At 43.9% G+C, this 23,335-nt stretch overlaps 1 protein-coding gene across 2 annotated transcripts in view; it reads right to left on the reverse strand.

The window, feature by feature from the left end:
• Positions 1-23,335, reverse strand: part of MYO15B (myosin XVB) — a 764,404-nt gene that overhangs the window by 718,014 nt on the left and 23,055 nt on the right. For both annotated transcript variants that reach the window (XM_082273009.1, XM_082273008.1), the window contains exons 4-11: positions 22,304-22,434; positions 22,023-22,118; positions 21,707-21,942; positions 21,449-21,618; positions 19,264-19,336; positions 18,810-19,100; positions 3,766-3,872; positions 1,772-1,833 (exon numbers count right to left, since the gene is read on the reverse strand). In XM_082273009.1, coding sequence (XP_082129135.1) covers positions 1,772-1,833; positions 3,766-3,872; positions 18,810-19,100; positions 19,264-19,336; positions 21,449-21,618; positions 21,707-21,942; positions 22,023-22,118; positions 22,304-22,434 — 1,166 coding nt within the window. The remainder of the gene's footprint in view (positions 1-1,771; positions 1,834-3,765; positions 3,873-18,809; positions 19,101-19,263; positions 19,337-21,448; positions 21,619-21,706; positions 21,943-22,022; positions 22,119-22,303; positions 22,435-23,335) is intronic.

Below are 23,335 nucleotides of genomic sequence, written 5' to 3' on the forward strand. Positions count from 1 at the left end.
CTGTGTTGAGTGCTGCACAATGTTGTTTTTACCTTAGAGAGTTTATGTTGCTTAGATTTTTGAAGAACACACCAAGACTGGTCACAAATTGTAGTGTGTACGGCTGGTTATGTATTGGCTCTGTACCACACTTAGTCTGGAACTGGAAGTAGGAGAACTTGGAAGAGACACAGACTCTTAAGCACAAGGGTTATCTTGACAGTTGTGATTCTACCTAAACATGAGATGTATAAAGGGCCCAGCGAGTCATTAGGGAGGTTAATTGGGGGCTAATCAGCAGGATAGAGACCATAATAGGTTTTTGTTAAATTATTACCAAGATAAGGTAGCTGATGAGGTGCCAAGGTAAAATGAAAGGAAAAGAGTTCTTGTGGGAAGAGGGCAGAAGGTTTTTCACCCTAATGGGGAAGTTAGAGTTTATGTCCTCCTCCCCTCCTCTACCACATTTGGCACATTATAATTTTTTGGGAGAAACGGGTACCTAGTTTTGATAGGTACCCGCTCCCACTTCCCCTCAGATCACCTAGGCGATCCGAGCGTAAGTTAAGCCCTCTTCTCTTTCCCCAAATCCTTCTGGGACATGTCACAAGTCCGAGAAGGCTGTGGGGCTAGTCACAGCCGGCTTCCCTAATTAAACATGCCAGCCCCAGGGACTTGGAAGTCCATCAAATAACCGCCTCAGATGAGAACAGGACCCTGGACAGGTAAGTGTTTTTTTTTTTTTTTATTAAAGGGGAACTTTAATAGTAAACTTCCATACATGACTTACCTATAGGTAAGGCTAAAATAAGGTTTACCTATTGGAAATGTAAATATCTCCTAAACGTGTACTGTTTAGGAGATATTTACTGTAAATGCAGCCAATGACGTCACTGGCGCATGCGCTCTGAAGGAACAGCCGCTGGTGCCGTTCCTTCAGAGCCCTGTGCCGTAATCAGCTGCTCCCACGCACATGTGCGGGAGTGATGTCATTGCACCTCTGGCCAGTCACAGGGTCACAGTCCACTAACCCGGAAGCAAGACGGGTGAAGATGGGAGCCCCTGCAGCTCTGAAATCTTGGCACAGGAGGACTTAGGTTTAAGGTAAGTTTAACATGATGTGGTAGTATGCAACGCATACTTGCACATTATGGCTTTACCTTGCAACCGCGGTTTACAACCGCTTTAACAGTTAGCAGCTACAGTATTTGTAGCTGCTGACTTTTATTTTTTTCTTTCTAGGGTGAAGGAATACCACTAAGTACACTCATCTTGCTGCAGTGTATTTCAGCCTACCATAGACATTGACAGACTGCAGGTAGTGGTGCTGGATACTGCAGCTGTGCTTCCTAGGCGTACTAAACCAGACGGGCTAGACGCCTAGTGTGCAAGGAACCTTGAGCCTGGGTTCACACATATTCGATGTGTGACCAGCACAATTCTAGTGCGGGTTCCGCATCGCATCTCCCCCGCAGGCAGTTCACACGTTAATGACACCCCTAGATCGGTTTGCAGATCGCAGTGCGAACTGTGAATTTGGACAGGAATCGGATCGCATGGGTGTGAACATCCATTGATCCGATTCCAGTGCGGGAAAAAAAAGGTTCCTGCACCTTTTTTGTGCAAATCCAAAGCGAGTTAAGCCATACAACTATATGGCTAAATTCGCATTTGCACAGGCATTGCATGTGATCTGCACAGCAATACGGTGCAAATAACATGCAATGTCTGACATTACATATATGTAAACCCAGGCCTAGGGTAAAGTAATAATGATGAAAGGGGTACTTACTGTTGGTGATGATAGCACTGGATTAAAAAGCTGGTCTAGGTAGTTCTCCACTCTTTGGGGTCCTGTAAGAAGAGCAAATATGAGACAATGTTTTTTTCACAGTGTTAATAATAAAACATGCGGTTTGTGCATTTAAAGAGAATCCATAGCCTTTTCAGTCATTTTTAATAAACTTTTTTAACCATTCCCTTAAGCCCCTTCAACTGTAATGTTTGGCCACACCCTTTTTTTTGCTGCAGCACGCTTTGCGCACCACAGGCTCTCAGAGCAGGGCCCTGCTTCCATTCAGGACCACTTACCCGCATGCCTGTGAAATTAGGATGAGCGGCTGTGTCTGCACAGCCCCAATGCTTCCATAGGCTTGAATGGGTTGCCTGCAGCTTTGAGATTAAATAACTTCACATTAAGTAAAGCTAGAGACATTAGGGTTGGCTTGTTTTAAAGGAGTTGTAAAGTCAGAAGAATTTTTTATCCTAATGCATTCTATGCATTAAGATGAGAAGCCTTCTGTGTGCATCAGCCCCCCTCAGCTCCCTTAATACTTACGTGAGCCCATCACTGTCCAGCAATGTCCATGACGAGTCCTTCAGCCATTCGGGGCTATCCCTCCTGATTGACTGAAACACAGCCGCAACGCCGTTGGCTCCCACGGCTGCCAATCAAAGTAGGGAACGACCGGTATCATTTTTCAGGGCCAAAACTGATTTTCTGGCCACCCTTCAGGCCGATAGCTGGCATTAGGTGCCGATATTCTGCACATTTAAAGTTTTTTTATTTTTTAAATTTTTTAAATTATTTTTTTTTTTTTAATCACTTTATTGCAGTCACAAGGAATGTAAACATCCCTTGTGACAGTAATAGTCAGTGACAGGTACTCTTTATAGAGGGATCTGGGGTCTAACAGACCCTAAACTCTTCCTCTGCACATAAAAGCATTTAAACGCCAAGTTTAGCTGTTTTGAATGCTGTCATTTGTTTTTTTAAATCTGGCGCCTTTAAGGTTTTTACATTGGAGACCCAATCTGAGCCGAATGTGACTTTGTTCGGGTCTTCGGCCAGCTGGTGGACGTGCCGGCTGGTCGCTCAGGTCTCCCGGTGGGACAGGAGACCAGGGCGAGCCGCGGAAGACGGCGGGAGGGTGGGGACATCCCCTCCTGCTCCTTGTAATGACATTCAAGGAGCTGCTCAGCCACATCGGTTGTCATTACAAGAAAGCCGTCCGTCGGCTCTAAACTACAGTACCACGGTGAAGCCTCTAGCTGCAGGCATCACAGCGGTACAACCATGTGAAGCAATATCGGGCATAATGGCAAGTTTGTGGCCGATACTTTAAAAAAAAGTGAATATCTGATCGCCCCCACCGGTAATTGGTCGATCCCTAAATCAAAGTCAGTTAGCCAATCAAGAGAGAGAGGGGCGGGGAAAAACTGCAGCTCCGTGTTTGAATGGACACACGGAGCTGCAGCTCGACTCAGGTGCCCCCATAGCAAGCTGCTTGCTGTGGGGGCACTCGACAGGAGGGAGGGGCTAGAACCAGCAAAGAGGGACCTGAGAAGAGGAGGATCTGGGCTGCTCTGTGCAAATCCAACTGCATAAAGGAGGTAAGTATAACATGTTTGTGTTTTTTTTTTTTTTTTTTAAACAAGACTTTACAATCACTTTAAAGATATTTTACCACGTACTAGCTAATAAACTAGCTAAATGTTGCGCTTTACAGTTCATCACAGTATATTGGGCTTCTCAGCCTGTTAATACACTCTGAATTTATCAGCAGTCAGTCAGCAGAGATGCTAGTTGCATTATTTTCCATACAGATAGCCACTAGAGCAAGAACCCACAAAGCCATATATGAAATGAAATCAGGACTGTATGGAACAGTATGTACAAATAGAAAAAGAAACATAAAATGATATATTTAGGTAAACGTTATTCACCAAAAGCACTATACAGTTCCCCTCATTCATATACAGGTATGATCACATTTAGGTACATACCGCCAGCAATGTTCACTGAATACATTTCATCTACACCTGGTTCCATTGTGCCACCTGGAAAAGGAGGGGCCAGCATGGGTGGCGCCGGGGGAATTGAAGGATCAGGTCTATAAATGAAAAAAAAAAGTTACAGCAGCAGTGTTTATTTCATCGACTAAAATATTTTGTTAACTAAATTAACATTTTATTCAACTAAAATACAACTAAAACAATTCAAATGACTAAAATATGACTAAAACTAAACTGCCATTTTAGTCAAAAGACTATGACTAAAACTAAATAGAAATTTGACGTCAGAATTAACCCTGCACTACCACATAAGAATAAGTAGGGGGGCATCTGCTAAGCTGCTGAAAGAAAAAAATAAAAATAAATAAGAAAAAGGCTTTTTTCAGATTTTTTTTCTTAATATTTAATGTTGGTAATATATTCAGGCAATATGTGCAATGGCATTACAGCCAATAGAGTTTACAGTTTTTTTTAAATATATTTTTAATTTCCATTTCTGTTTGTTAAAAAGCAACATTTTTGGTTGAGACTTGGTTTTATTTATACAGACCTTATATATCACAATGGCTAAATCTGCGCCTGTAGTGCATGTTCAAACCTTAATACCATAAATAACATGGTATTAGATTTTAACTCCAGGAGTATATAATGAGTTTGGCAATTCTAGAGAAATTCTTAAAGCGGTTGTAAACCTGCTGAAATAAAGAAAAAAAAAAGAAAAAAACCTGCAAGATAAAAGGTATAATGTGCTAGTATGGATTGCATAAGAGCACATTATGAAATACTCCCCTTAGAACGAAGCCTGGCCACTGCTGAGAGGGCTGACATCTTTTCCTGTCCTTTCTTCAAGGATTGCAGGCTTCGGCGCTGTGAATGGCCAGACATCACTCCAGCGCATGCGTGCGGGAGCACTTGGCTCTGGCTACAAGCTCTGAGGTTCTGGCACGGTTCGCCATCAGCGGCTGCATGCAGGGTGAATATCGCCTACACCGTGCAGGTTTAGGAGATATTCATTTTACCTACAGGTAAGTCTTAATCATAGGTTTACCTGTAGGTAAAAATAAGAAAGTGGAGCATACAATCGCTTTAACTAATGCATTATAATTTAACTAAACCCATTAGTTACAAAATTAGTCTGGTTGAAGGGCAAAATCATTTTTTTTTTTTTTAAATCCTATATACACAATCCCATACCCACAGTTGATCCAGAGGAAGGCACAAAAAAAAAAAAAAAACACACAGCAAAGCATGATGCATGTTGCTCCAGCAGGGAAAAAAATATCTCCTGATCCCCCAAGAGGCAATCGCATGTTCTCTGGATCTACCTACAGTACCTACAGTCAGGTCCATAAACATTGGGACATTAATGCAATTCTAAACTTTTTGGCTCTATACACCACCACAATGGATTTGAAATGAAACAAACAAGATGTGCTTTAACTGCAGACTTTCAGCTTTAATGTGAGGGTATTTACATCCCAATCAGGTGAAAGGTGTAGGAATCACAACAGTTTGTATATGTACCTCCCACTTTTTAAGGGACCAAAAGTAATGGGACAATTGGCTGCTCAGCTGTTCCATGGCCAGGTGTGTGTTATTCCCTCATTATCCCATTTACAAGGAGCAGATAAAAGGTCCAGAGTTCATTTCAAGTGTGCTATTTGCATTTGGAATCTGTTGCTGTCAACTCTCAATATGAGATCCAAAGAGCTGTCACTATCAGTGAAGAAAGCCATCATTAGGCTGAAAAAAACAAAACAAACCCATCCGAGAGATGGCAAAAACATTAGGTGTGGCCAAATCAACTGTTTGGAACATCCTTAAAAAGAAAGAACGCACCGGTGACCTCAGCAACACCAAAAGACCCGGAAGACCACGGAAAACAACTGTGGTGGATGACCGAAGAATTCTTTCCCTGGTGAAGAAAACACCCTTCACAACAGTTGGCCAGATCAAGAACACTCTCCAGGAGGTAGGTGTATGTGTGTCAAAGTCAACAATCAAGAGAAGACTTCACCAGAGTGAATACAGAGGGTTCACCACAAGATGTAAACCATTGGTGAGCCTCATAAACAGGAAGGCCAGATTAACGTTTGCCAAACAACATCTAAAAAAGCCTTCACAGTTCTGGAACAACATCCTATTGACAGATGAGACTAAGATTAACTTGTACCAGAGTGATGGGAAGAGAAGAGTATGGAGAAGGAAAGGAACTGCTCATGATCCAAAGCATACTACCTCATCAGTGAAGCATGGTGGTGGTAGTGTCATGGCGTGGGCATGTATGGCTGCCAATGGAACTGGTTCTCTTGTATTTATTGATGATGTGACTGCTGACAAAAGCAGCAGGATGAATTCTGAAGTGTTTCAGGCAATATTATCTGCACATATTCAGCCAAATGCTTCAGAACTCATTCATAGTGCAGATGGACATAACCCGAAGCATAATGTGAAAGCAACCAAAGAGTTTTAAGGGAAAGAAGTAGAAGGTTATGCAATGGCCAAGTCAATCCCCTGACCTGAATCCGATTGAGCATGCATTTCACTTGCTGAAGACAAAACTGAAGGGAAAATGCCCCAAGAACAAGCAGGAACTGAAGACAGTTGCAGTAGAGGCCTGGCAGAGCATCACCAGGGATGAAATCCAGCGTCTGGTGATGTCTATGCGTTCCAGACTTCAGGCTGTAATTGACTGCAAAGGATTTGCAACCAAGTATTAAAAAGTGAAAGTTTGATTTATGATTGTTAATCTGTCCCATTACTTTTGGCCCCTTAAAAAGTGGGAGGCACATATACAAACTGTTGTAATTCCTACACCGTTCACCTGATTGGGATGTAAATACCCTCAAATTAAAGCTGAAAGTCTGCAGTTAAAGCACATCTTGTTTGTTTCATTTCAAATCCATTGTGGTGGCATATAGAGCCAAAAAGATTAGAATTGTGTCGATGTCCCAATATTTATGGACCTGACTGTATAAATGTTAGTACCCAGTTATATTATATACACCAAGGAAAGGCCTTTTTTAAAGCAATTTACAGAGCTGGACAAAACCAGCTCTCGAGGGAGTCTATTCTACAAATTAGAATTTGCAATTCGATTTTAGTCAACTAAAATACGACTAAAATGAAAACCATTCAGATGACTAAAATATGAGTACAACTAAAATGCAGTGGTTTTTCCTGTGAGTATTTATGTTAAAAGTAAACAATGTATATAATTTTATAATAGTATTAAAAATATATATAAAAAAAAAAAAGAAAGAAAGAAAAATATTCTAACTGGAAAAAGACAGAAAATACATAAAAGCCCTTGTCATAAAGGTGTTACTGATCAACCCCATTGTTACAGTGTAGTAAAGTGTCCCCTACTATCTTTTTTTCCACATTTCTCTTCTTTCTATCCATTTATTCTGCTTTCCTAAAGAAATGCTATCTCCCAACTCTCATTTCAAAAGTACTAGGTGCCTGGCATAATGATCCAAAAGCTTCACTACTTTAGTCAGTGACCAGGAACAGGTATTAAGACTAGAGAGTCTGTCTTTCCTTTTGTTTTTCCATTTTACTTGTATTGGGTCTGTGACTCAGAAAGCTTGAGGACAATCGTTAGCATTTTTAGGAGGTCAGCAATGACAGCCTTTATATATTTTTTAATTTTTAGCTTTATTATGGATATTTTAAAACTCATAAATAGAGCTAATATGTTTTTATCCCAAACATCTGCAAACATACAGTACTAGCATGCACAGGCAGATGTGACCTTCAGTAAAAATTATGTAAAAATGTTCAGTACACACTGAGATGTAGACAACTGAAATTCTATACAAATCTCTTTTCTTGTGTAAGACCAGTTCACACCAGAATCGCACAGGAACGCATGTTGTGCAATTCAACTTGGTACGATTTTGCAGCCCATTTTTTCAAATGCTCCAAAAATCAAACCAGAACACACAAAAAGTAGTGCATGCACACCACATCAAATTGCATGGTACTATGGTACCATACCATCTGGTGCAGGCAAATGCACTGCATTTGCAATGTTTGGGGTGCCGTTAATATATTGGCACCCACAGCAGATTGCAAAGGCAGAGCATTTTGGATGCTGAGCAGGAAATGCGCATGGAATGCCACACTGCGTTCTGGTGTGACCTAGCTCTCAGTTTAGTTTGGGGCAGCCACTTTCTACCTGCTGGTTCTTTAGTGTGAAAGGTTTCCTTAATGACCAATAGGGAGGCTTAAGAGATGGGGTTAACCTCAGCTTTAACTCTCCACAAACCATCAATGTAAAGGGGTACTTCTCCATTGCATACTTGCCAACTGTCCCAGATTTGCTAGGACAGTTAAGCTTTGTAACTATTTGTCCTGATATGTCTGCATCTCAGGCTGTCCATGAAATGACAGTTTGAGTGAGGCATCTCTCAGTTGACAAGTGTAAATGCGTTTGATGACAGGGTATAGGACAGCAATCAGCATCTAGGGTGAAGCTGGAGGTGGCCAATGAGCAGAGCCGGTGCTGCGCACACTGCCCTTCTTTAATGCTACACCCCCCTTCCTGCACACACTGCCCCCCTTTAACCCTACACCCCCTTCATTTATACACTGCCCCCCTTAACCCTACACATCCCTTCATATACAAAGTGCCCCCCCTTTAACCCTACACACCCCTTCTTGTACACACTGCCCCTTCCCCCTTCCTTCACACACTGCCCTTCTTTAATGCTACACCCCTTCCTGCACACACTGCCCCCCTTTAACCCTACACCCCCCTTCCTACACACACTGCCCCCCTTTAACCCTGCACACCCCTTCATATACAAAGTGCCCCCCTCTCTAGAGGTGACCTCATCTGGGGATGAGGAGGTGACAGGAGAGGAATGGGGCACTGGCCATGGCTGCGCCCTAGGGGTGGCAGTGCGCCCTAGGCGGCCGCCTAGTTTGCCTAGTGGTAGCACCGGCCCTGCCAATGAGTGAGCAGCCGCGAGCAGGTATTAGAAAATGCTCAATCAGAAACTTTCCTGCTTACCAGATCCATCAGGTCGCTGTGCACAGTGTGTGGAATGCGTGTCTCTCTTGATGTTACAACCCTGCTGGGTGTCCAGTGATGAGCAACTGACTAATGTCATTACTTCTCACTATGCTTTCTGGTCCTCTTAGAGGTGGTAGTGCTGGAAGGAGGGGTATAGAAGGCATTGTGTGTGGGGATGGGCATGTGAATCATTAGGGTCACTGTGTGTGGTAGAAAGAGGGTGATGTGTGCTGTGCTGGTGGAATGAGGTCGGTGTGGTCTCTTCTATGTCTGTACCACCATGCTAGGGAACTGATCTCAACTTCCTTACTGCATTAGTGGAACTTCACTCTCTCAGTCAACATTGAATATATGTAATCTACTGTATATGCTGCTAGCATTACTAAATTGATAGGAAAGTATATTATATTTACTTGTTTTAAACTTTTTTTTTTTAATTTCTTAAGTTGCTTCCTGGTTTCTAGGTCTAGGCAAATGATGTCATACATCCCAGGAATCTTCAGGACAGGAGGAGGGGTTTTCTCAGCTAAGCACACCTTCCCACCTGCATGCCATTGCTAACAACAGCAGATGGATTCCAGGTAGTAAATGTCACATGAATCACCTGCCCTTACTTAAGCTGGTTACAGTCAAGAATGCTTGGGGGGCAGGGGCGCGGGGGGGGGGAGGGGGTTGAATTTAAAGCGATTACTCAGCAAAATAAAGTATGGAGACATGTATGGATGGGGAAGTTTCCCTTGAATAATAAAAAAATAATTAAATATAATTTTTGATTTGTGGTGCACAGATGTAGTTTAGTTCAGTTTTTAGCATGTAATTTTGCTGCCAGCTGTCCACATTTAAAAGCAAATACTCTAATACTCCAATGTACCCTATTTACTACTCCTAGGCCTCTCGTAGTCCCCTCCTCACCCTACTCTTCACCCCCTTCTTCCTCTCTCTACCCCCCATCATTGACCTGCACCCCTCTTCATTGCCCATCTTTCTCTTTACCACTTCAACCCCTCTTCACCATCCTATTCCCTTATTCACCCCCTTCTTCCTCTCTCCACCCCCCCATCATATCCATGTTCCCTTTTTCATCCCCCATCTCTCTCTCTTCAATGCTTTAACCCCTCTTAACCATCCTATCCCCTTCTTCGCCCCCCTGTCCCCATTTCCACCTCCGTTCCCCTTCTTCACTGCCTTGTCATTCTCTTCACCTCCCCATCCCCCTCTTCACCCCTCTTCCCACTCTTCACCCCCCTGTTCCTCTCTTCACTGCTTTGTCCCTCTCTGGATGTGATGTGGTGAATGTTTTCCCTCCCAGCTAAGTAGCAGTGCTTAGCACTATGTAAAATAACAGCCTCCCCAGACCATCCAGTTCTCTGCCCTGTGCACTCTCCCACTCCCATTTATTTCCCCCATCCCCAGTTACAGGCCACCTCATCATTCCCAAAGTATAATGCACCCTGCCCTGTGCACTCCCTACCTCCCAGTTACTTCCCTATCCCCACTTGCAGGTCACCTCCTCATCCCTAATGTATAATGCACCCTGCCCTGTGCGTTTCCCTCACTCCCATTTACTTCTGCATTCCCAATTGCAGGTCACCTCCCCATCCCCAAATTATAATGCACCCTGCCATGTGCAATTGTGCATACCCTTGCTCCCATTTACTTCCCCATCCCCACTTTCAGGTCACCTCCTCATCCCCAAATTATAATGCACCCTGCCCTGCGCACACCCTCGCTCCCATTTACATCCCCATCCCCACTTTCAGGTCACCTCCCCATTCCCAAATTATAATGCACCCTGCCCTGTGCACACCCTCGCTCCCATTTACTTCCCCATCCCCACTTGCAGGTCACCTCCCTACTTGCAGGTCACCTCCCCATCCCCAAAGTATAATGCCAATAGAGTTTACAGTTTTTTTTTTTTAATTTATAAAAAAGCAATATTTATGTTTGTTTCTGAAACTTGGATTTTTTTTATTAAGATGTTATATATCACAACGGCAAAATCTGTGTCTGTACATGTAAAAACATGTTATTAGATTTTTACTCCAGGAGTATATAATGAGTTTGGAAATTGTAGAGAAATGTTTAAATAATGCGTTACAATTTAACTAAGCCCATTCGATTTTATCGACTAAATGAAAACTCGGAATTGATTTTTGTCATAGTTTTTGTCAATTGACTTAATTCTAATTTTATTTTCATTTAGTTCTCATCACTGAAAAGATGCAGGTGATGAAAACTATGATGAAAATATTTTCGTCAACAAAATTTTCACTGCTTAGGATAAGAAAAACCAATGCATAGACTACAGGATAATACAGTACAAAGTAGAATAAGAAAGCTGAACAAACATGGAATCTTCACAGCAGTGGCTCAATCGGCAGACATGGGAGTAAGTCACACATGTACAAGTCACAAGCAAGTCTCAAGTCTTAACCTTCAAGTCTCAAGCAAGTCCCAAGTTACCAGGGCCGGCCTTTGGGGTGTGCGAGCTGTGCGGCCGCACAGGGTGCCATGGGCAACAAGGGCGCCGTGCGGCCATCACAGCTCGCAGAGGATCAGGCTGAGCTGTGTGAGAGATACACAGCTCGCCTCACTGCAACAATAGGTGATCGAGGCACGGCTGCACAGCGGGAGGTGAGCGGCGACTGCGGCCTGGACAGGGTTAACACAGGCCGCGGCTGCCGCTTACCTCCGCTGTGCAGCCGTGCCTCGATCACATATTGCTGCAGTGAGGCGAGCTGTGTATCTCTCACACAGCTCAGCCTCCGATCCTTCCACGGAATCCACGCTGACTTCCTGCCCACACATCCCCGGGAGTGTGGGCGGGCGGGAGGAGGAGAAGGGGCGGGGCGAGGAGGAGCTGACGATCTCTCCTCTGGCGTCAGTGCAGGGAGGGAGGAGAGATCGTCAGCTCCTCCTTGCCCCGCCTCTTCTCCTCCTCCCGCCCGCCCACACTCCCGGGGATGTGTGGGCGGGAAGTTTAAAGAAAAAAAAAAAGCTGCAGACAAAGTAAAGTAAGTGACATCTCTCTCCTTCAAAAAATGTAAGGAGGGGTCTGTGATGTAAGGGGGGGCTCTATGTGTGGGGGGGGCTCTGTGTGAGGGGGGCTATGTGTGGGGGTCTGTGATGTAAGGGGGGGCTCTCTGATGTGGGGGGCTATGTGTGGGGGGGGACTCTGTGTGGGGGGGGCTTTTTGTGGGGGGTCTGTGATGTAAGGGGGGGCTCTCTGATGTGGGGGGCTCCGTGGGGAGGGGGGGTCTGATGTAAGGGGGGCTTTTTGTGGGGGGGGTCTCTGATGTGAGGATGTGAGGGGGGCTTTGTGTGTGTGTGTGTAGGGGGTCTCTGATGTTAGGGGGGCTTTGTGTGTGTGTGTGTGTAGGGGGTCTCTGATGTTAGGGGGGCTTTGTGTAGGGGGTCTCTGATGTGCGGGGGGCTCTCTGATGTGGGGGGCTCTGTGGGGAGGGGGGGTCTGATGTAAGGGGGGCTTTGTGTCGGGGGTCTCTGATGTGAGGGGGGCTTTGTGTTGGGGTCTCTGATGTGAGGGGGGCTCTGTGTGGGGGGTCTCTGATGTGAGGGGGGCTTTGTGTCGGGGGTCTCTGATGTGAGGGGGGCTTTGTATCGGGGGTCTCTGATGTGAGGGGGGCTCTGTGTGGGGGGTCTCTGATGTGAGGGTGGCTTTGGGTCGGGGGTCTCTGATGTAAGGGGGGCTCTGTGTGGGGGGTCTCTGATGTGAGGGGGGCTCTGTGTGGGGGGTCTCTGATGTAAGGGGGGCTTTGTGTCGGGGGTCTCTGATGTGAGGGGGGCTTTGTGTCGGGGGTCTCTGATGTGAGGGGGGCTCTGTGTGGGGGGTCTCTGATGTGAGGGGGGCTTTGGGTCGGGGGTCTCTAATGGGAGGGGGGCTTTGTGTGGGGGGGTCTCTGATGTAAGGGGGGCTTTGTGTCGGGGGTCTATGATGTGAGGGGGGCTTTGCGTTGGGGGTCTCTGATGTGAGGGGGGCTCTGTGTGTGGGGTCTCTGATGTAAGGGGGCTCTGTGTGTGGGGTCTCTGATGTAAGGGGGGCTCTTATGTAAGGGGGGCTAAGTTATTAGTGATCATAAAAAAGAAAAGTCAGATAAAGTGCAAAAAAGGTGCAAGAAAATTTGCGCGGGGGGGGGGGGGCGCCACGGGATTAGCTCGCACAGGGCGCCTGATCACCTAAGGCCGGCCCTGCAAGTTACTGTGGCGAAAAGCAAGCAAGTCAAGTCGAGTCCCTGCTAGAAGTCAAGCAAGTCAAGTAATTTATTTTGGTCAAGTCACAAATCAAGTCAAAATACTGATCCACCCCAATTTTCACCTTTAAATTAGTTAAAAGTCAGTGGTCAGGAAAGGTTTTGTTTTATTTTCAACATTAACAAAACTGCTTAGTGCTTTTTTCTTGGCATATTAAAGAAACACTTTGAATGCCCAAACAGCTCAAAATCCTTCGTCCGGTCATGTTTCAACACCACAGTCATTAAAAACATGTTAAAGCGGAGTTCTGGCCTCACAATTTTTTTTTTTTCGATAAAAATACCCCCGGGACAGTCAGGGCTAGTGCATTTCAGCAATGATAGCCTCTGAACTGTCCCAGGTTGCACTTACATTTTAGCAGAAATAATTACCCCGAAAATGTCTTGTCCAGCACTGCCATCCCAGGTGTGGGCAGCTGAAGCCAGAGCGTCCTCTTCGGTGTCCTCTTCGGTGACGTCGGAGTCCCAGAATGCCCTGCACCGGCATGCCCAGAAGCTGTTTAGTAGGGAATGATGCGCCTGCACCGGAGGTGACGAGCGGGGGCCTGTGCAGGCGCATTGACTCCTGGGAGCGATGACGTTCAGCTCCCAGGAATCAATGCAAGCAGGAAGATAGGGAGGAAGTGGAAGGAAGGTAAGTATATTTTCTTCAAGAACAAGGTAAGTAAAGCAAAAAAATAAAAAATTGTGATTATCCAATTCTTTTTTAGGTTAGAGCAAGCGGATGTCAAATTTTCGTTTTGAGGCTGGAACTCCACTTTAAGTATTTCCATTGTTAAACAGCCAGTGTCCTAAAAATCAGAACACACTGAGGTGTTTTAAATGACTGTGGTGTCAGAAACATAACAAGCAGATTTATTTTGCTTTAACACATCTTGAGAAAATGCAAACATTTAATAACTTAAAAAAGTAAAGTAATTTCGAGTCATATGTCTCAAGTCAAAGTCAAGACTCAAGTCATGAATACCAAGTCAAAGTCAAGTCGAGTCTTTTATTAACTTTATTCAAGCAAGTCTTAAGTCCTCAAACTGGTGACTTAAGTCTGACTTAAGTCAAGTCATGTGACTCGAGTCCCCCACCTCTGTCAATCGGGGTAACAGGGCTGCATAGTATAGTCTGTATAAGACTCCAAAACAACAGAGAGACTAGCTGAAAATCAATACTTCAGGAAAACAATTCAGAACACAAACAGCTACTTGAACTTATCCTCATAAACACTCTCCCTCTCAGCAATGTCCAGGCTAGCTCTGGTAACACAGGCAAATAGCTGGAGGGATAGAGAGCCCAAAGTCTAACCACCTGGAACTACAGCATTCTGGTAGCAATGAGGGAGAGGCTCCACACAGTACGTAGCTGAGTCTTCTGGAGAAGCTGCATGCTATTCTAGCCCAGCTATCCGCAAGCCAATTTGAACAGTGGAGGACCTCACACTTGGCTGCAGATTGTTTCCCCCAGCTACCTCTGCCCCATCAAGTGTGGCCTATCTGAGCTGTTGTGGGAGGGAAATACAGAAACGTATATTTATTGGGCATGTCCTGGAAATCAGGGAGTTGTGGGAAAAGAAGTTAAAGGAGACCTGTGTTTGCATCTGCACATGGTGAGTAAATGGACCGTCTGCTATAGAGTTACATACTCCTAACAGCTACACCCTACACCACTGAACTCTGCAAACTGTTTTGTATGGTACATACTTTTGACCAATTCACGCTATGAGCCGTGCTATACCTTAAATATTTCTGACCACTGCATTTTGCAATCTGTATCTGACACACTCCTTACTAGCCTGGAACCTAGTGCTTATCCTCCATTTCTCAGTCTAAGTCAGACTGCTGTGATAGTGCAGGTTACAGGAGGTTGGTATAACTTTTTTAAATTCCCCTCTAACCGCACAGGCACATACATGATAGACCAAATACATATATTTTTGTTGCTCGATTTCTTTGCAAATATATGGGGCGCAAGACTCAGCTCCCCTGGTACAGCAAAAATTGTTCTGATTGAGGGATGAAAAAGAATGATGCAGAGACATCTCTGCGGTTATAACCCCATGGCATGAAATTCACTGAGGAAGTGTGGGCTGGGTATTGTTACATAACACAAAGAAACAAAAGAAAAAGGAACTTAAAATATGCCAGATATTACCTTAGGATAGCACAAAAAAATTGCTTATAAAAATATAAATATTTTATTCAACACAAAATAACTAGATCATTTAATTAAAAACAGCAAAGAGTTAAATTGTTCCCCCTCATTGTTATACCACTTCCCTGCTACAAAAACTGCACCTCCTAGACATTTGTGAATAATATAATCATTATATGAATAAGGTATAGCAGATATGTGTTATGCTGAGAAGTGTCCACCAGGACCTGACACGTTTTGCCAGATGCTTCTTCAGGGAAACCTGATACAAGTGTAGCACCCTTGTCTTAAGCAGGGTTGCTAGTAAATTTAGTTGTGCTAGGTGGTAGCTAGCCTGGCTGATTTATAGTTCTGTGGTCATTTGGATTTTCCTCCTAATCCTGGTTTGGCTGTGATTCTCCCTTCTGTCAGTAGATCTAGACCACTCTTCCTGATTTTTGCTGATAGTATTTTGACAGGAACTGTACCGGATGATTGGAGGAAAGCTAACGTGATACCGATATTCAAAAAAGGGTCAGAGGCATATCCCGGGAAATTATAGGCCAGTCAGCCTGTTGTCAATAGTATGTAAACTTCTGGAAGGGATGATAAGGGACTATGTCCAAGAGTTTGCTAAAGAGAACAGCATCATCAGCAGTAATCAGCATGGGTTTACTAAAGGGCGTTCTTGTCAAACAAATCTGTTAGCATTTTACGAGGAGGTGAGCTGTGAGCTAGATAGGGGGAAGACCAGTGGATGTGGTGTACCTGGATTTTGCTAAGGCGTTTGATACAGTTCCCCACAAAGGCTTAATATATAAAATAAGGTCTGCAGGCATCGACCACAAGGTTTTCTCTTGGATACAAAACTGGTTAAAGGGGCGTGTCCAAAGGGTGGTCATAAATAACGCATACTCAGACTGGTCTGTGGTGGTAAGTGGGGTCCCCCAAGGCTCAGTCCTGGGACCAATCTTGTTCAATTTATCCATAAATAGCATTGAGGACGAGATCATTACCTCAATATCAGTTTTTGCAGATGACACAAAATTATACAGGGCAATACCTTCACATCGTGGGGCAGGAATGGAGAGTGGGCAACTACATGGCAAATGAGGTTTAATGTGGAGAAGTGCAAGGTATCGCATTTGGGGACTAAAAACATAAAAGCACAATACACTTTGGGGGGGGGGGGGGGGGAGGAACTCTGGTGGAATCAAAAATGGAGAAAGATCTGGGGGTCTTAGTAGAAGATAGACTTAGCAATAGCATGCAATGTCAAGCTGCAGCTGCCAAAGCTGGCAGAATATTAGCATGCATAAGGAAGGGTATATATTCCAGAGATATAACTATAATCCTACCACTTTATAAAACACTGGTCCGACCGCATCTGGAGTATTCTGTCCAGTTCTGATCGCCAGTCCTCAGAAAGGATGTGTTAGAGCTGGAAAGAGTCCAGAAAAGGGCAACTAAACTGATTAGGGGACCTTAATTATGAAGAGCGCTTACAAGGGATTTATTCTCTCTGGAGAAGAGACGCTTGAGAGGGGATATGATAGTGATTTAAAAATACCTCAACGGTGATCTCAACATAGAAAAAAACTATTCAGTCGCAAGGAATGCATGAGGACAAGAGGCCATACAATGCGATTAGAGGAGAAGCGTTTTAACCTCAGGCTACGCAAGGGGTTATTTACAGTAAGGGCTACAAGACTGTGGAATTCTCTACCACAAATGGTAGTAAATGCAGGGAGTGTGGCTACTTTTAAAAGACCCTTGGACGTACATCTCAAGGATCAAATCATTTAGGGGTATGGGAAATGAGTACGGCCATACACACCTACACAGGTTGAACTGGATGGACTATTGTCTTTATTCAACCTCAACTACTATGTAACTATGTAATCACACTGGTAGTGGTGCATGCTGGGAGAGACTATTTATTTGGAGGAAGTCAAGTGATCTGTCTCTTACCACCCAGACCCCTGTCTGGGGTGGGTGTGTGAGGAACTGCTGCTATGTGAGTAGGCCTGAAGTCTGAGGCCTAACCATGTGCTCGGGCCCTGCAAGGGAGAGCCTGCATACTGCTCGGAAGATTAAAGGAAAGGAAGAAGACCTGAGATGGAGTACCAGAGATGCCATGTGTTGGAGAGGCTGGGAAAGCATCCAGAGAGAATCATCCTCAGAGTTCCTGTATCTTCTGTGGGTTACTTGTTCTTGCTATAGGAGACAGCTGAAGCTACAAAGTGACAGCTATAGGAGAATGGACTCAGGGGAGAGGAGTTGCCCCCCAGGTCAATCCAAGCTTAAAGGTTCTTTTTCTGTACTGCTGTCTGCCCAATCTTCATTTTTTGTGTAAGGAGTCTGCCAATCTGCCATTTATCACTAAGGCTGTCCTGTGCCCTACTCCTCTCTCCCATTCTTGTTCCTGTTGTGAGAAATAAACTTCTCCTTGTTTAAGCATAATTGTGACTGGTGCCCATCTTTCTATCTTGTTCTCCACCCACCATGCCTAGTAATCTGCACCCTGAGGAGGGATGTCGGCCCTCTCTGACTCTGGAGGTCACCATCAGGCCTTTGGAAGTTGGGGGGGGGGGGGGGCGCAACATTCCCACCTAGCATAAATAAATAGTCTCTCCCAGCATACACCTCTACCAGTGTGATTGGCCGAGAGAAACTTACATATTCATAACCTGACTGACTGTAATTTATCACACCAATGTCAAAGGCAACAGTGCCACCTACTGACAGGAGGGAGAATCACAGACAAAGCAGGATTAGGAGGAAAATCCAAATGATCACAGAACTATAAATCAGCCAGGCTAGCTACCACCTAGCACAACTTAATTTACTAGCAACCCTGCTTAGGGCAAGGGTGCTATACAAACACTTAATATAATATATTGAAAATGGTGCTGCACTCTGGTCAAAAATATTCCTTATCTTAGGTTGTGCATGTAGGAAAGAAAGGGGGGAGAAAAGATTTGAAGAGAAAGCAGCCTGCACAGGCAGTGAATTTTGAATGCGGTGCAGGAAACGCGCACAGAACACGCCATTCCCTCACCGCGTTCTGATGTGAACCAGCCGTAAGAACAGGATTGTGTTGTAGGAGGAGAGGGCTGTGATGGGAAGGATGTGAATCATTGCCCAAACATTTGGACCTCTGCTAGAAGAAAATTTTTACTGATTGGGCCTCCGTGAATTTTAATTCAATACCCCTGCTTTAATTGTTCTTTAAAAGGAAAGCAATCTTTTTAATTCCAGTCAATGGGCAGGCACTATAAACTGCTTCTACTAATGATCACAATTAGTTTTAAAAACTATATACCAAGTTTATATTAACAGAACCTAATGTAGTTATTTATGCATTAAACAATATTTGGGTTTTTACACGCAGCTAGCATTGGCACCCAGCCCTGACATAAGAAGTCTGATTTCTGGTGTTGGAGAAGTGGGAGGAGTATGGAAAGTGTATATAAAGATAGATAATATGCAATTGTACTAGCAGTGTATAAAATGCATTTATTGATTTTCCACTATTAACAACTTTGATAAATAATCAATGTCAGTAGGCACAAAATGACTGCAGTAAGTATATTTCTCTATTAGAACATAAAGTTACTCACCTTCCAAGAGATGGAGGAAAGGGTGGAGGGAGAGGTGGAGGATCAGGAGGTAGTCCAGGTGCTGGGAAAGCTGGGTGTCCAGGTGGGAGCAGCGGAGCAAAGTCTGGTGGAGGTTCAGGGATGCCACCATTATCTCCAAAAGGATATTCAGATGTTGAAAAAGGCTGAGAGGGAGCTCCATCTTCTATTTCAGCAATTACATCCAGCAAAAAGTCATCTCCTGATAGATCAAACCACTGATCACCATCAAAAATGGAGACAGACCAGCCACGAGGATTGTCCCCAGCACCTCTTCATAAAAAAATAAATAAATAAAAAAGGATGAAAAAGAATAGGTAAATAAATTCAGGAGCTAAGCTAGGTCTGACACCTCAGGTGGTTACATATTTTAAAAGTCTCAAAGGTAAGGCATAGAAAACAACATAAGCATACTGTATGCACATAATGAAGATACCTGGATTGCAGCAGCCAGCCGGCTAGTTGTTCTCCAGTTGTCCACGAATCTACTTCTGCAGAATATTTTTCCTCTGCGACAATAAATATGGAGAAATACAATTTAAATTAAGTTTCCTACTTTACTTATCTTTCCAATATCCTCATGAGTGTCTTAATACCCTAAGCCAAATATTATGTCACCCTGGGCTATAAACAACTCTGGCTTTGACAGCTGCCATTTTTTTCTGATATGGGTAAACCATTATGCTAGGGGTTACTTGTTGAGCACTGGCTGTTTTAAGTAGGTACCTCATTGGAGGATAATGTTGACAAACAATAGATTAAAAGGCATGTTCAACAAATATTATTTCAGTTTAAGGCTCGGTTCCCACTTATGCGAAGCAGGAAGGCTGCGAATTCACAGCGTGTTCCCGCATCGCAAACGCACCCCCGGCAGTTCACACTGCCATATGCGATACACTGGGGGTGTCAATGTAATCTTAACAACACCCCCAGTTTGATCGCATATCGCAGTGCGATCTTGCAGTTCGCACAGGAGATCGGATCGTACAAGTGTGAACCGCTGTGCGATCCGATTCTGATGCGGCTGCAAAAAAGGGTCCTGTACGTGTTTGCTGCGGGTGCGGTGCAAATTTAGCCATACAAAGTGTATGGCTAAACTCGCACCGCACAGCCGATCGCATGTAATGAAGGAGCAGTGCGCTCCGATATTACATGCGATCGGCGCAGCCGCATCAATGTGAACCGGGACTCAAGGTTCTTTTGTCTCCCAAAGATTCCAATGGTGAACTGCTGCAACTTTTCCATTTCTGCTCATTTCTTAAAGGTCCCTCCCTATAATTCTAGTGGTTATAAGGAGGTCATACTCTCATTATGGAGTTTATAAAATATTGTATGTAGTGGCAATAAACAGAGGAGTGGGAACACATACAGTATGAACCACATATTGTAGCGAAGGGAGTGTGACTTCACGGTGAAAAGAAACAATCATGAACTAGAAGAAAATCTAGTCCATAAGAGGCTTTAAAAGTGAGCTATTCCACCCTTCACTTTATTTGCTCTTGTTCTGCAGTAAGTGATGGTACATTGGGGAGCTAAGATGCATTACACGTAGAAGAGACATTTGTCCCTTTAAATATTAAGAAAGTAAGTACACAGGGACTTTGGTTTCTGGATACGGGTTCATTCCTTAATCCATTTAGTCAATATGGTTAACATTACTAACGACCCTCGAATAGCCTTTCTTAACGAACCTGTGGAGAATATCCCAAGGTCTACACAGACTCTAATTTATTATATGTTTCTGGTGGCCAAAATAGCCATTGCTACTGCTTGGAAAAGTCTAGTGATCGACTTAGCTTTAAAAAAGCAAAAACTAACCTGGATCATGCTCCACAAAAAACTGGTCAGTGTCCTACAGGGCAAACAACCCCTGTTTGAAAAGATGTGGACCCCTAGGCTTTCTTACCTACAGGTGCCCGAACACTCAGGATTGACATTGGATCAGTGCCAGGTTCGACTCCTGGACAGTTGTGGTCTTGCACATATGCTCTTTTCTGACTCACTTCCTTTCCTTTTTCTAAGCCGCTCTTTTCTATCTCTTTACTCAGGTGCAAGATAGGCCTCTAGTCGGACCCTTTGTCTCAACTTTAGGGTTTCTGTTTGGGTTTTGTAACAGTATACCTTAAAGGATATGTTGCTGATATACCAAATTTTTCTAAGTATATAATATTTTTAGGGTAGGATAAAGAAGTCTAGTGTTAGATGACATAATGGTCACTATGTTTGCTATAATTCAATTATTATGTCTATAGCCTGCCTTAGTGGTCGGGTGGGCGGGTGTCGTCCTTGACCCCTCTGTCGAATTTACAAAGTTGGTCTGATGTAAGGCCTACGGGTTGCTTGGCCTCTTTTTGGACTATACCCAAATATGTTTCTCAATACAAGTCTCTCCATAGTTGACCACTCTGTCGCAGTTCGTGATACCCATTTGGACTTCCGTGCATTTCTGTCTTAACTCCATAACCTTAAAACATGCCACTGTTGATAACTTTTTATTAACTGTTTATGTTGACAGCTATTTTACACTCTTTTGCATTACATTATAACATTGCACTGTAATCCTGAAAATTGGATAAAAAGATTGAAACAGAAAGTTAGTACACAGGAACTTGCCATCTCACCATTAAATGTAAACACATCCATGACCATCTTCCCTTTTCTCTCATTGGCGGTCCATTCCAGCAAAGTAGGGGCATGTGAGCGAAACACGCCAAGGTTATTTTGCTTGGCACGAAGCAGTTTGTTCTGGCATATGGCCCTATACCCTTCAAAGCCTTGATCTGAGACATACCTGCACCAAAGATATAGCAGTGTATTAAATAATGTGGATGAATCAGAGCCAGTACAATTTTTGTACAGTGCTTGATCAAAGGACATACTTCAGTAGTGGCCTCTCTAGAGTAGGTGAAGGAATAATACAGCTCAGCAGACCAGAAAGAAGTAGCCATGCCCTCTGGCTCTGTTCCTCATTGCTGTTCTGCACTGTCAGACTTGCTGCTTGACAAAGAAGTTCATCTTTAAGTGATGGCTGCCTCAGGCAGCGTTCCACAATGTAGTTACCCATAATCCTTTGCTGCCAAGGGGGCATCGTGGTGTTGCTCATGAACCGCAGGGCCTATCACAAGCACAGGTACGTTTTAGGCAACTTATCAGATATAACACCAAAAACAGTAGAGTAATTAAAAAGTCTCTCACCAACTTGTACAATTCAAGAGCAACTCCATGATCATTCTGTGTTAAACGAGTGAGGGGGTCCTGCAAGGGTTGCCCCAATGGTGGAAGAACAGGATCCTGGGAGGACATATAATTAAAAACATAAGAGATTAAAAGAAGACTATTTTTATATACAATGGAAAAGCAATAGTAAATTGGTGATCTATCAACTTGCCACTGTAGTTTGTAACCAATGGCATTATTGTTAATACGAAATAATACATTAACAAGTATAGGCAAAAACATTTTTAAAGCAAACATACCTTAAAATAGGAACGAATAAAGATAGATAATGGATAGTTGTTTATATCAGGAGGAAGCGAAAGGAAAGTCTGAGCCTTGATCTGTGGTGGAGGCACCTCTGTGATCCCTGTGCCTTGGGCATGGTACTTTACTGTGGCATAAAAAGCATGGAAAATCAAAATGACATAGACAAATGTTATACAAAACACACAAATCCAAGTAGGCAGTACAAAACATATTTACCAAAAGCGAAAGTATCGTCTTTTAAATTATATATATCCCACCCAAAACTTTATGAAATCTCCAGGCTTCAAAAGCCAGAAAATAACTTAAGATTCTTAGAAAACAAAATGTTTTGTATGTTAGAGTCCTGGGTGATACATATACACCGTTCACAATCCTGACAGCCAGTGCCTCACATACTTTCCTCCTTTGCACCTCCAGGTCCCTGGCCTGTGTCCTAAATAAAATGAAAGGGCTTGCAGAGCCACAAACCATCTTGCAATATTACCTTGCAACCACGAGTTGCAGGAAAGAAATTTGCATCATTCCCTCATCAACACAGACAGTGCTGACAGGTGAATTTCTCCTGCCGAGACACTGTATTCCCCTGGCAGCCGCTAGCGATAATTACAAGTAAATCCATTAGTCTGGTTGTACCCAAGTTGATTGATCAATCAACTTTGTACATTCAGCCTGCCCACTGTTAAGGTCTTACCTTGCCCTCCTGTTGGCAGCCATCTTGGACATGTGCAGACTGCTACCTCTTATAGACTCTAATTGCATCATCACTTGCCTGCTGCCTGGGCGTCGCAGAGTGATGATGCTGAACTCCTGAATATATATACACACTAAACACAGTCCTTGCCCTTGTGTTTGTGCTCCAAGGTGCTTCTCTGCTAGCAGTCTTCTGTTCTCCGTGTTCCTCCGTCTATGACCTGGCTTGGGTGACTACTCTCCTGGCTCTTGACCCAGCATTGGCAGACAACCCGGCATCGGCAAACAAGCCAGTATCAGCAGAAGACCCGCTTCTGGACTCGACCCCGGCTTGG

Source organism: Pelophylax lessonae (genome assembly GCF_965119305.1).
Source record: "Pelophylax lessonae genome assembly, chromosome: 11".
NCBI classification, from domain to species: domain Eukaryota; kingdom Metazoa; phylum Chordata; class Amphibia; order Anura; family Ranidae; genus Pelophylax; species Pelophylax lessonae.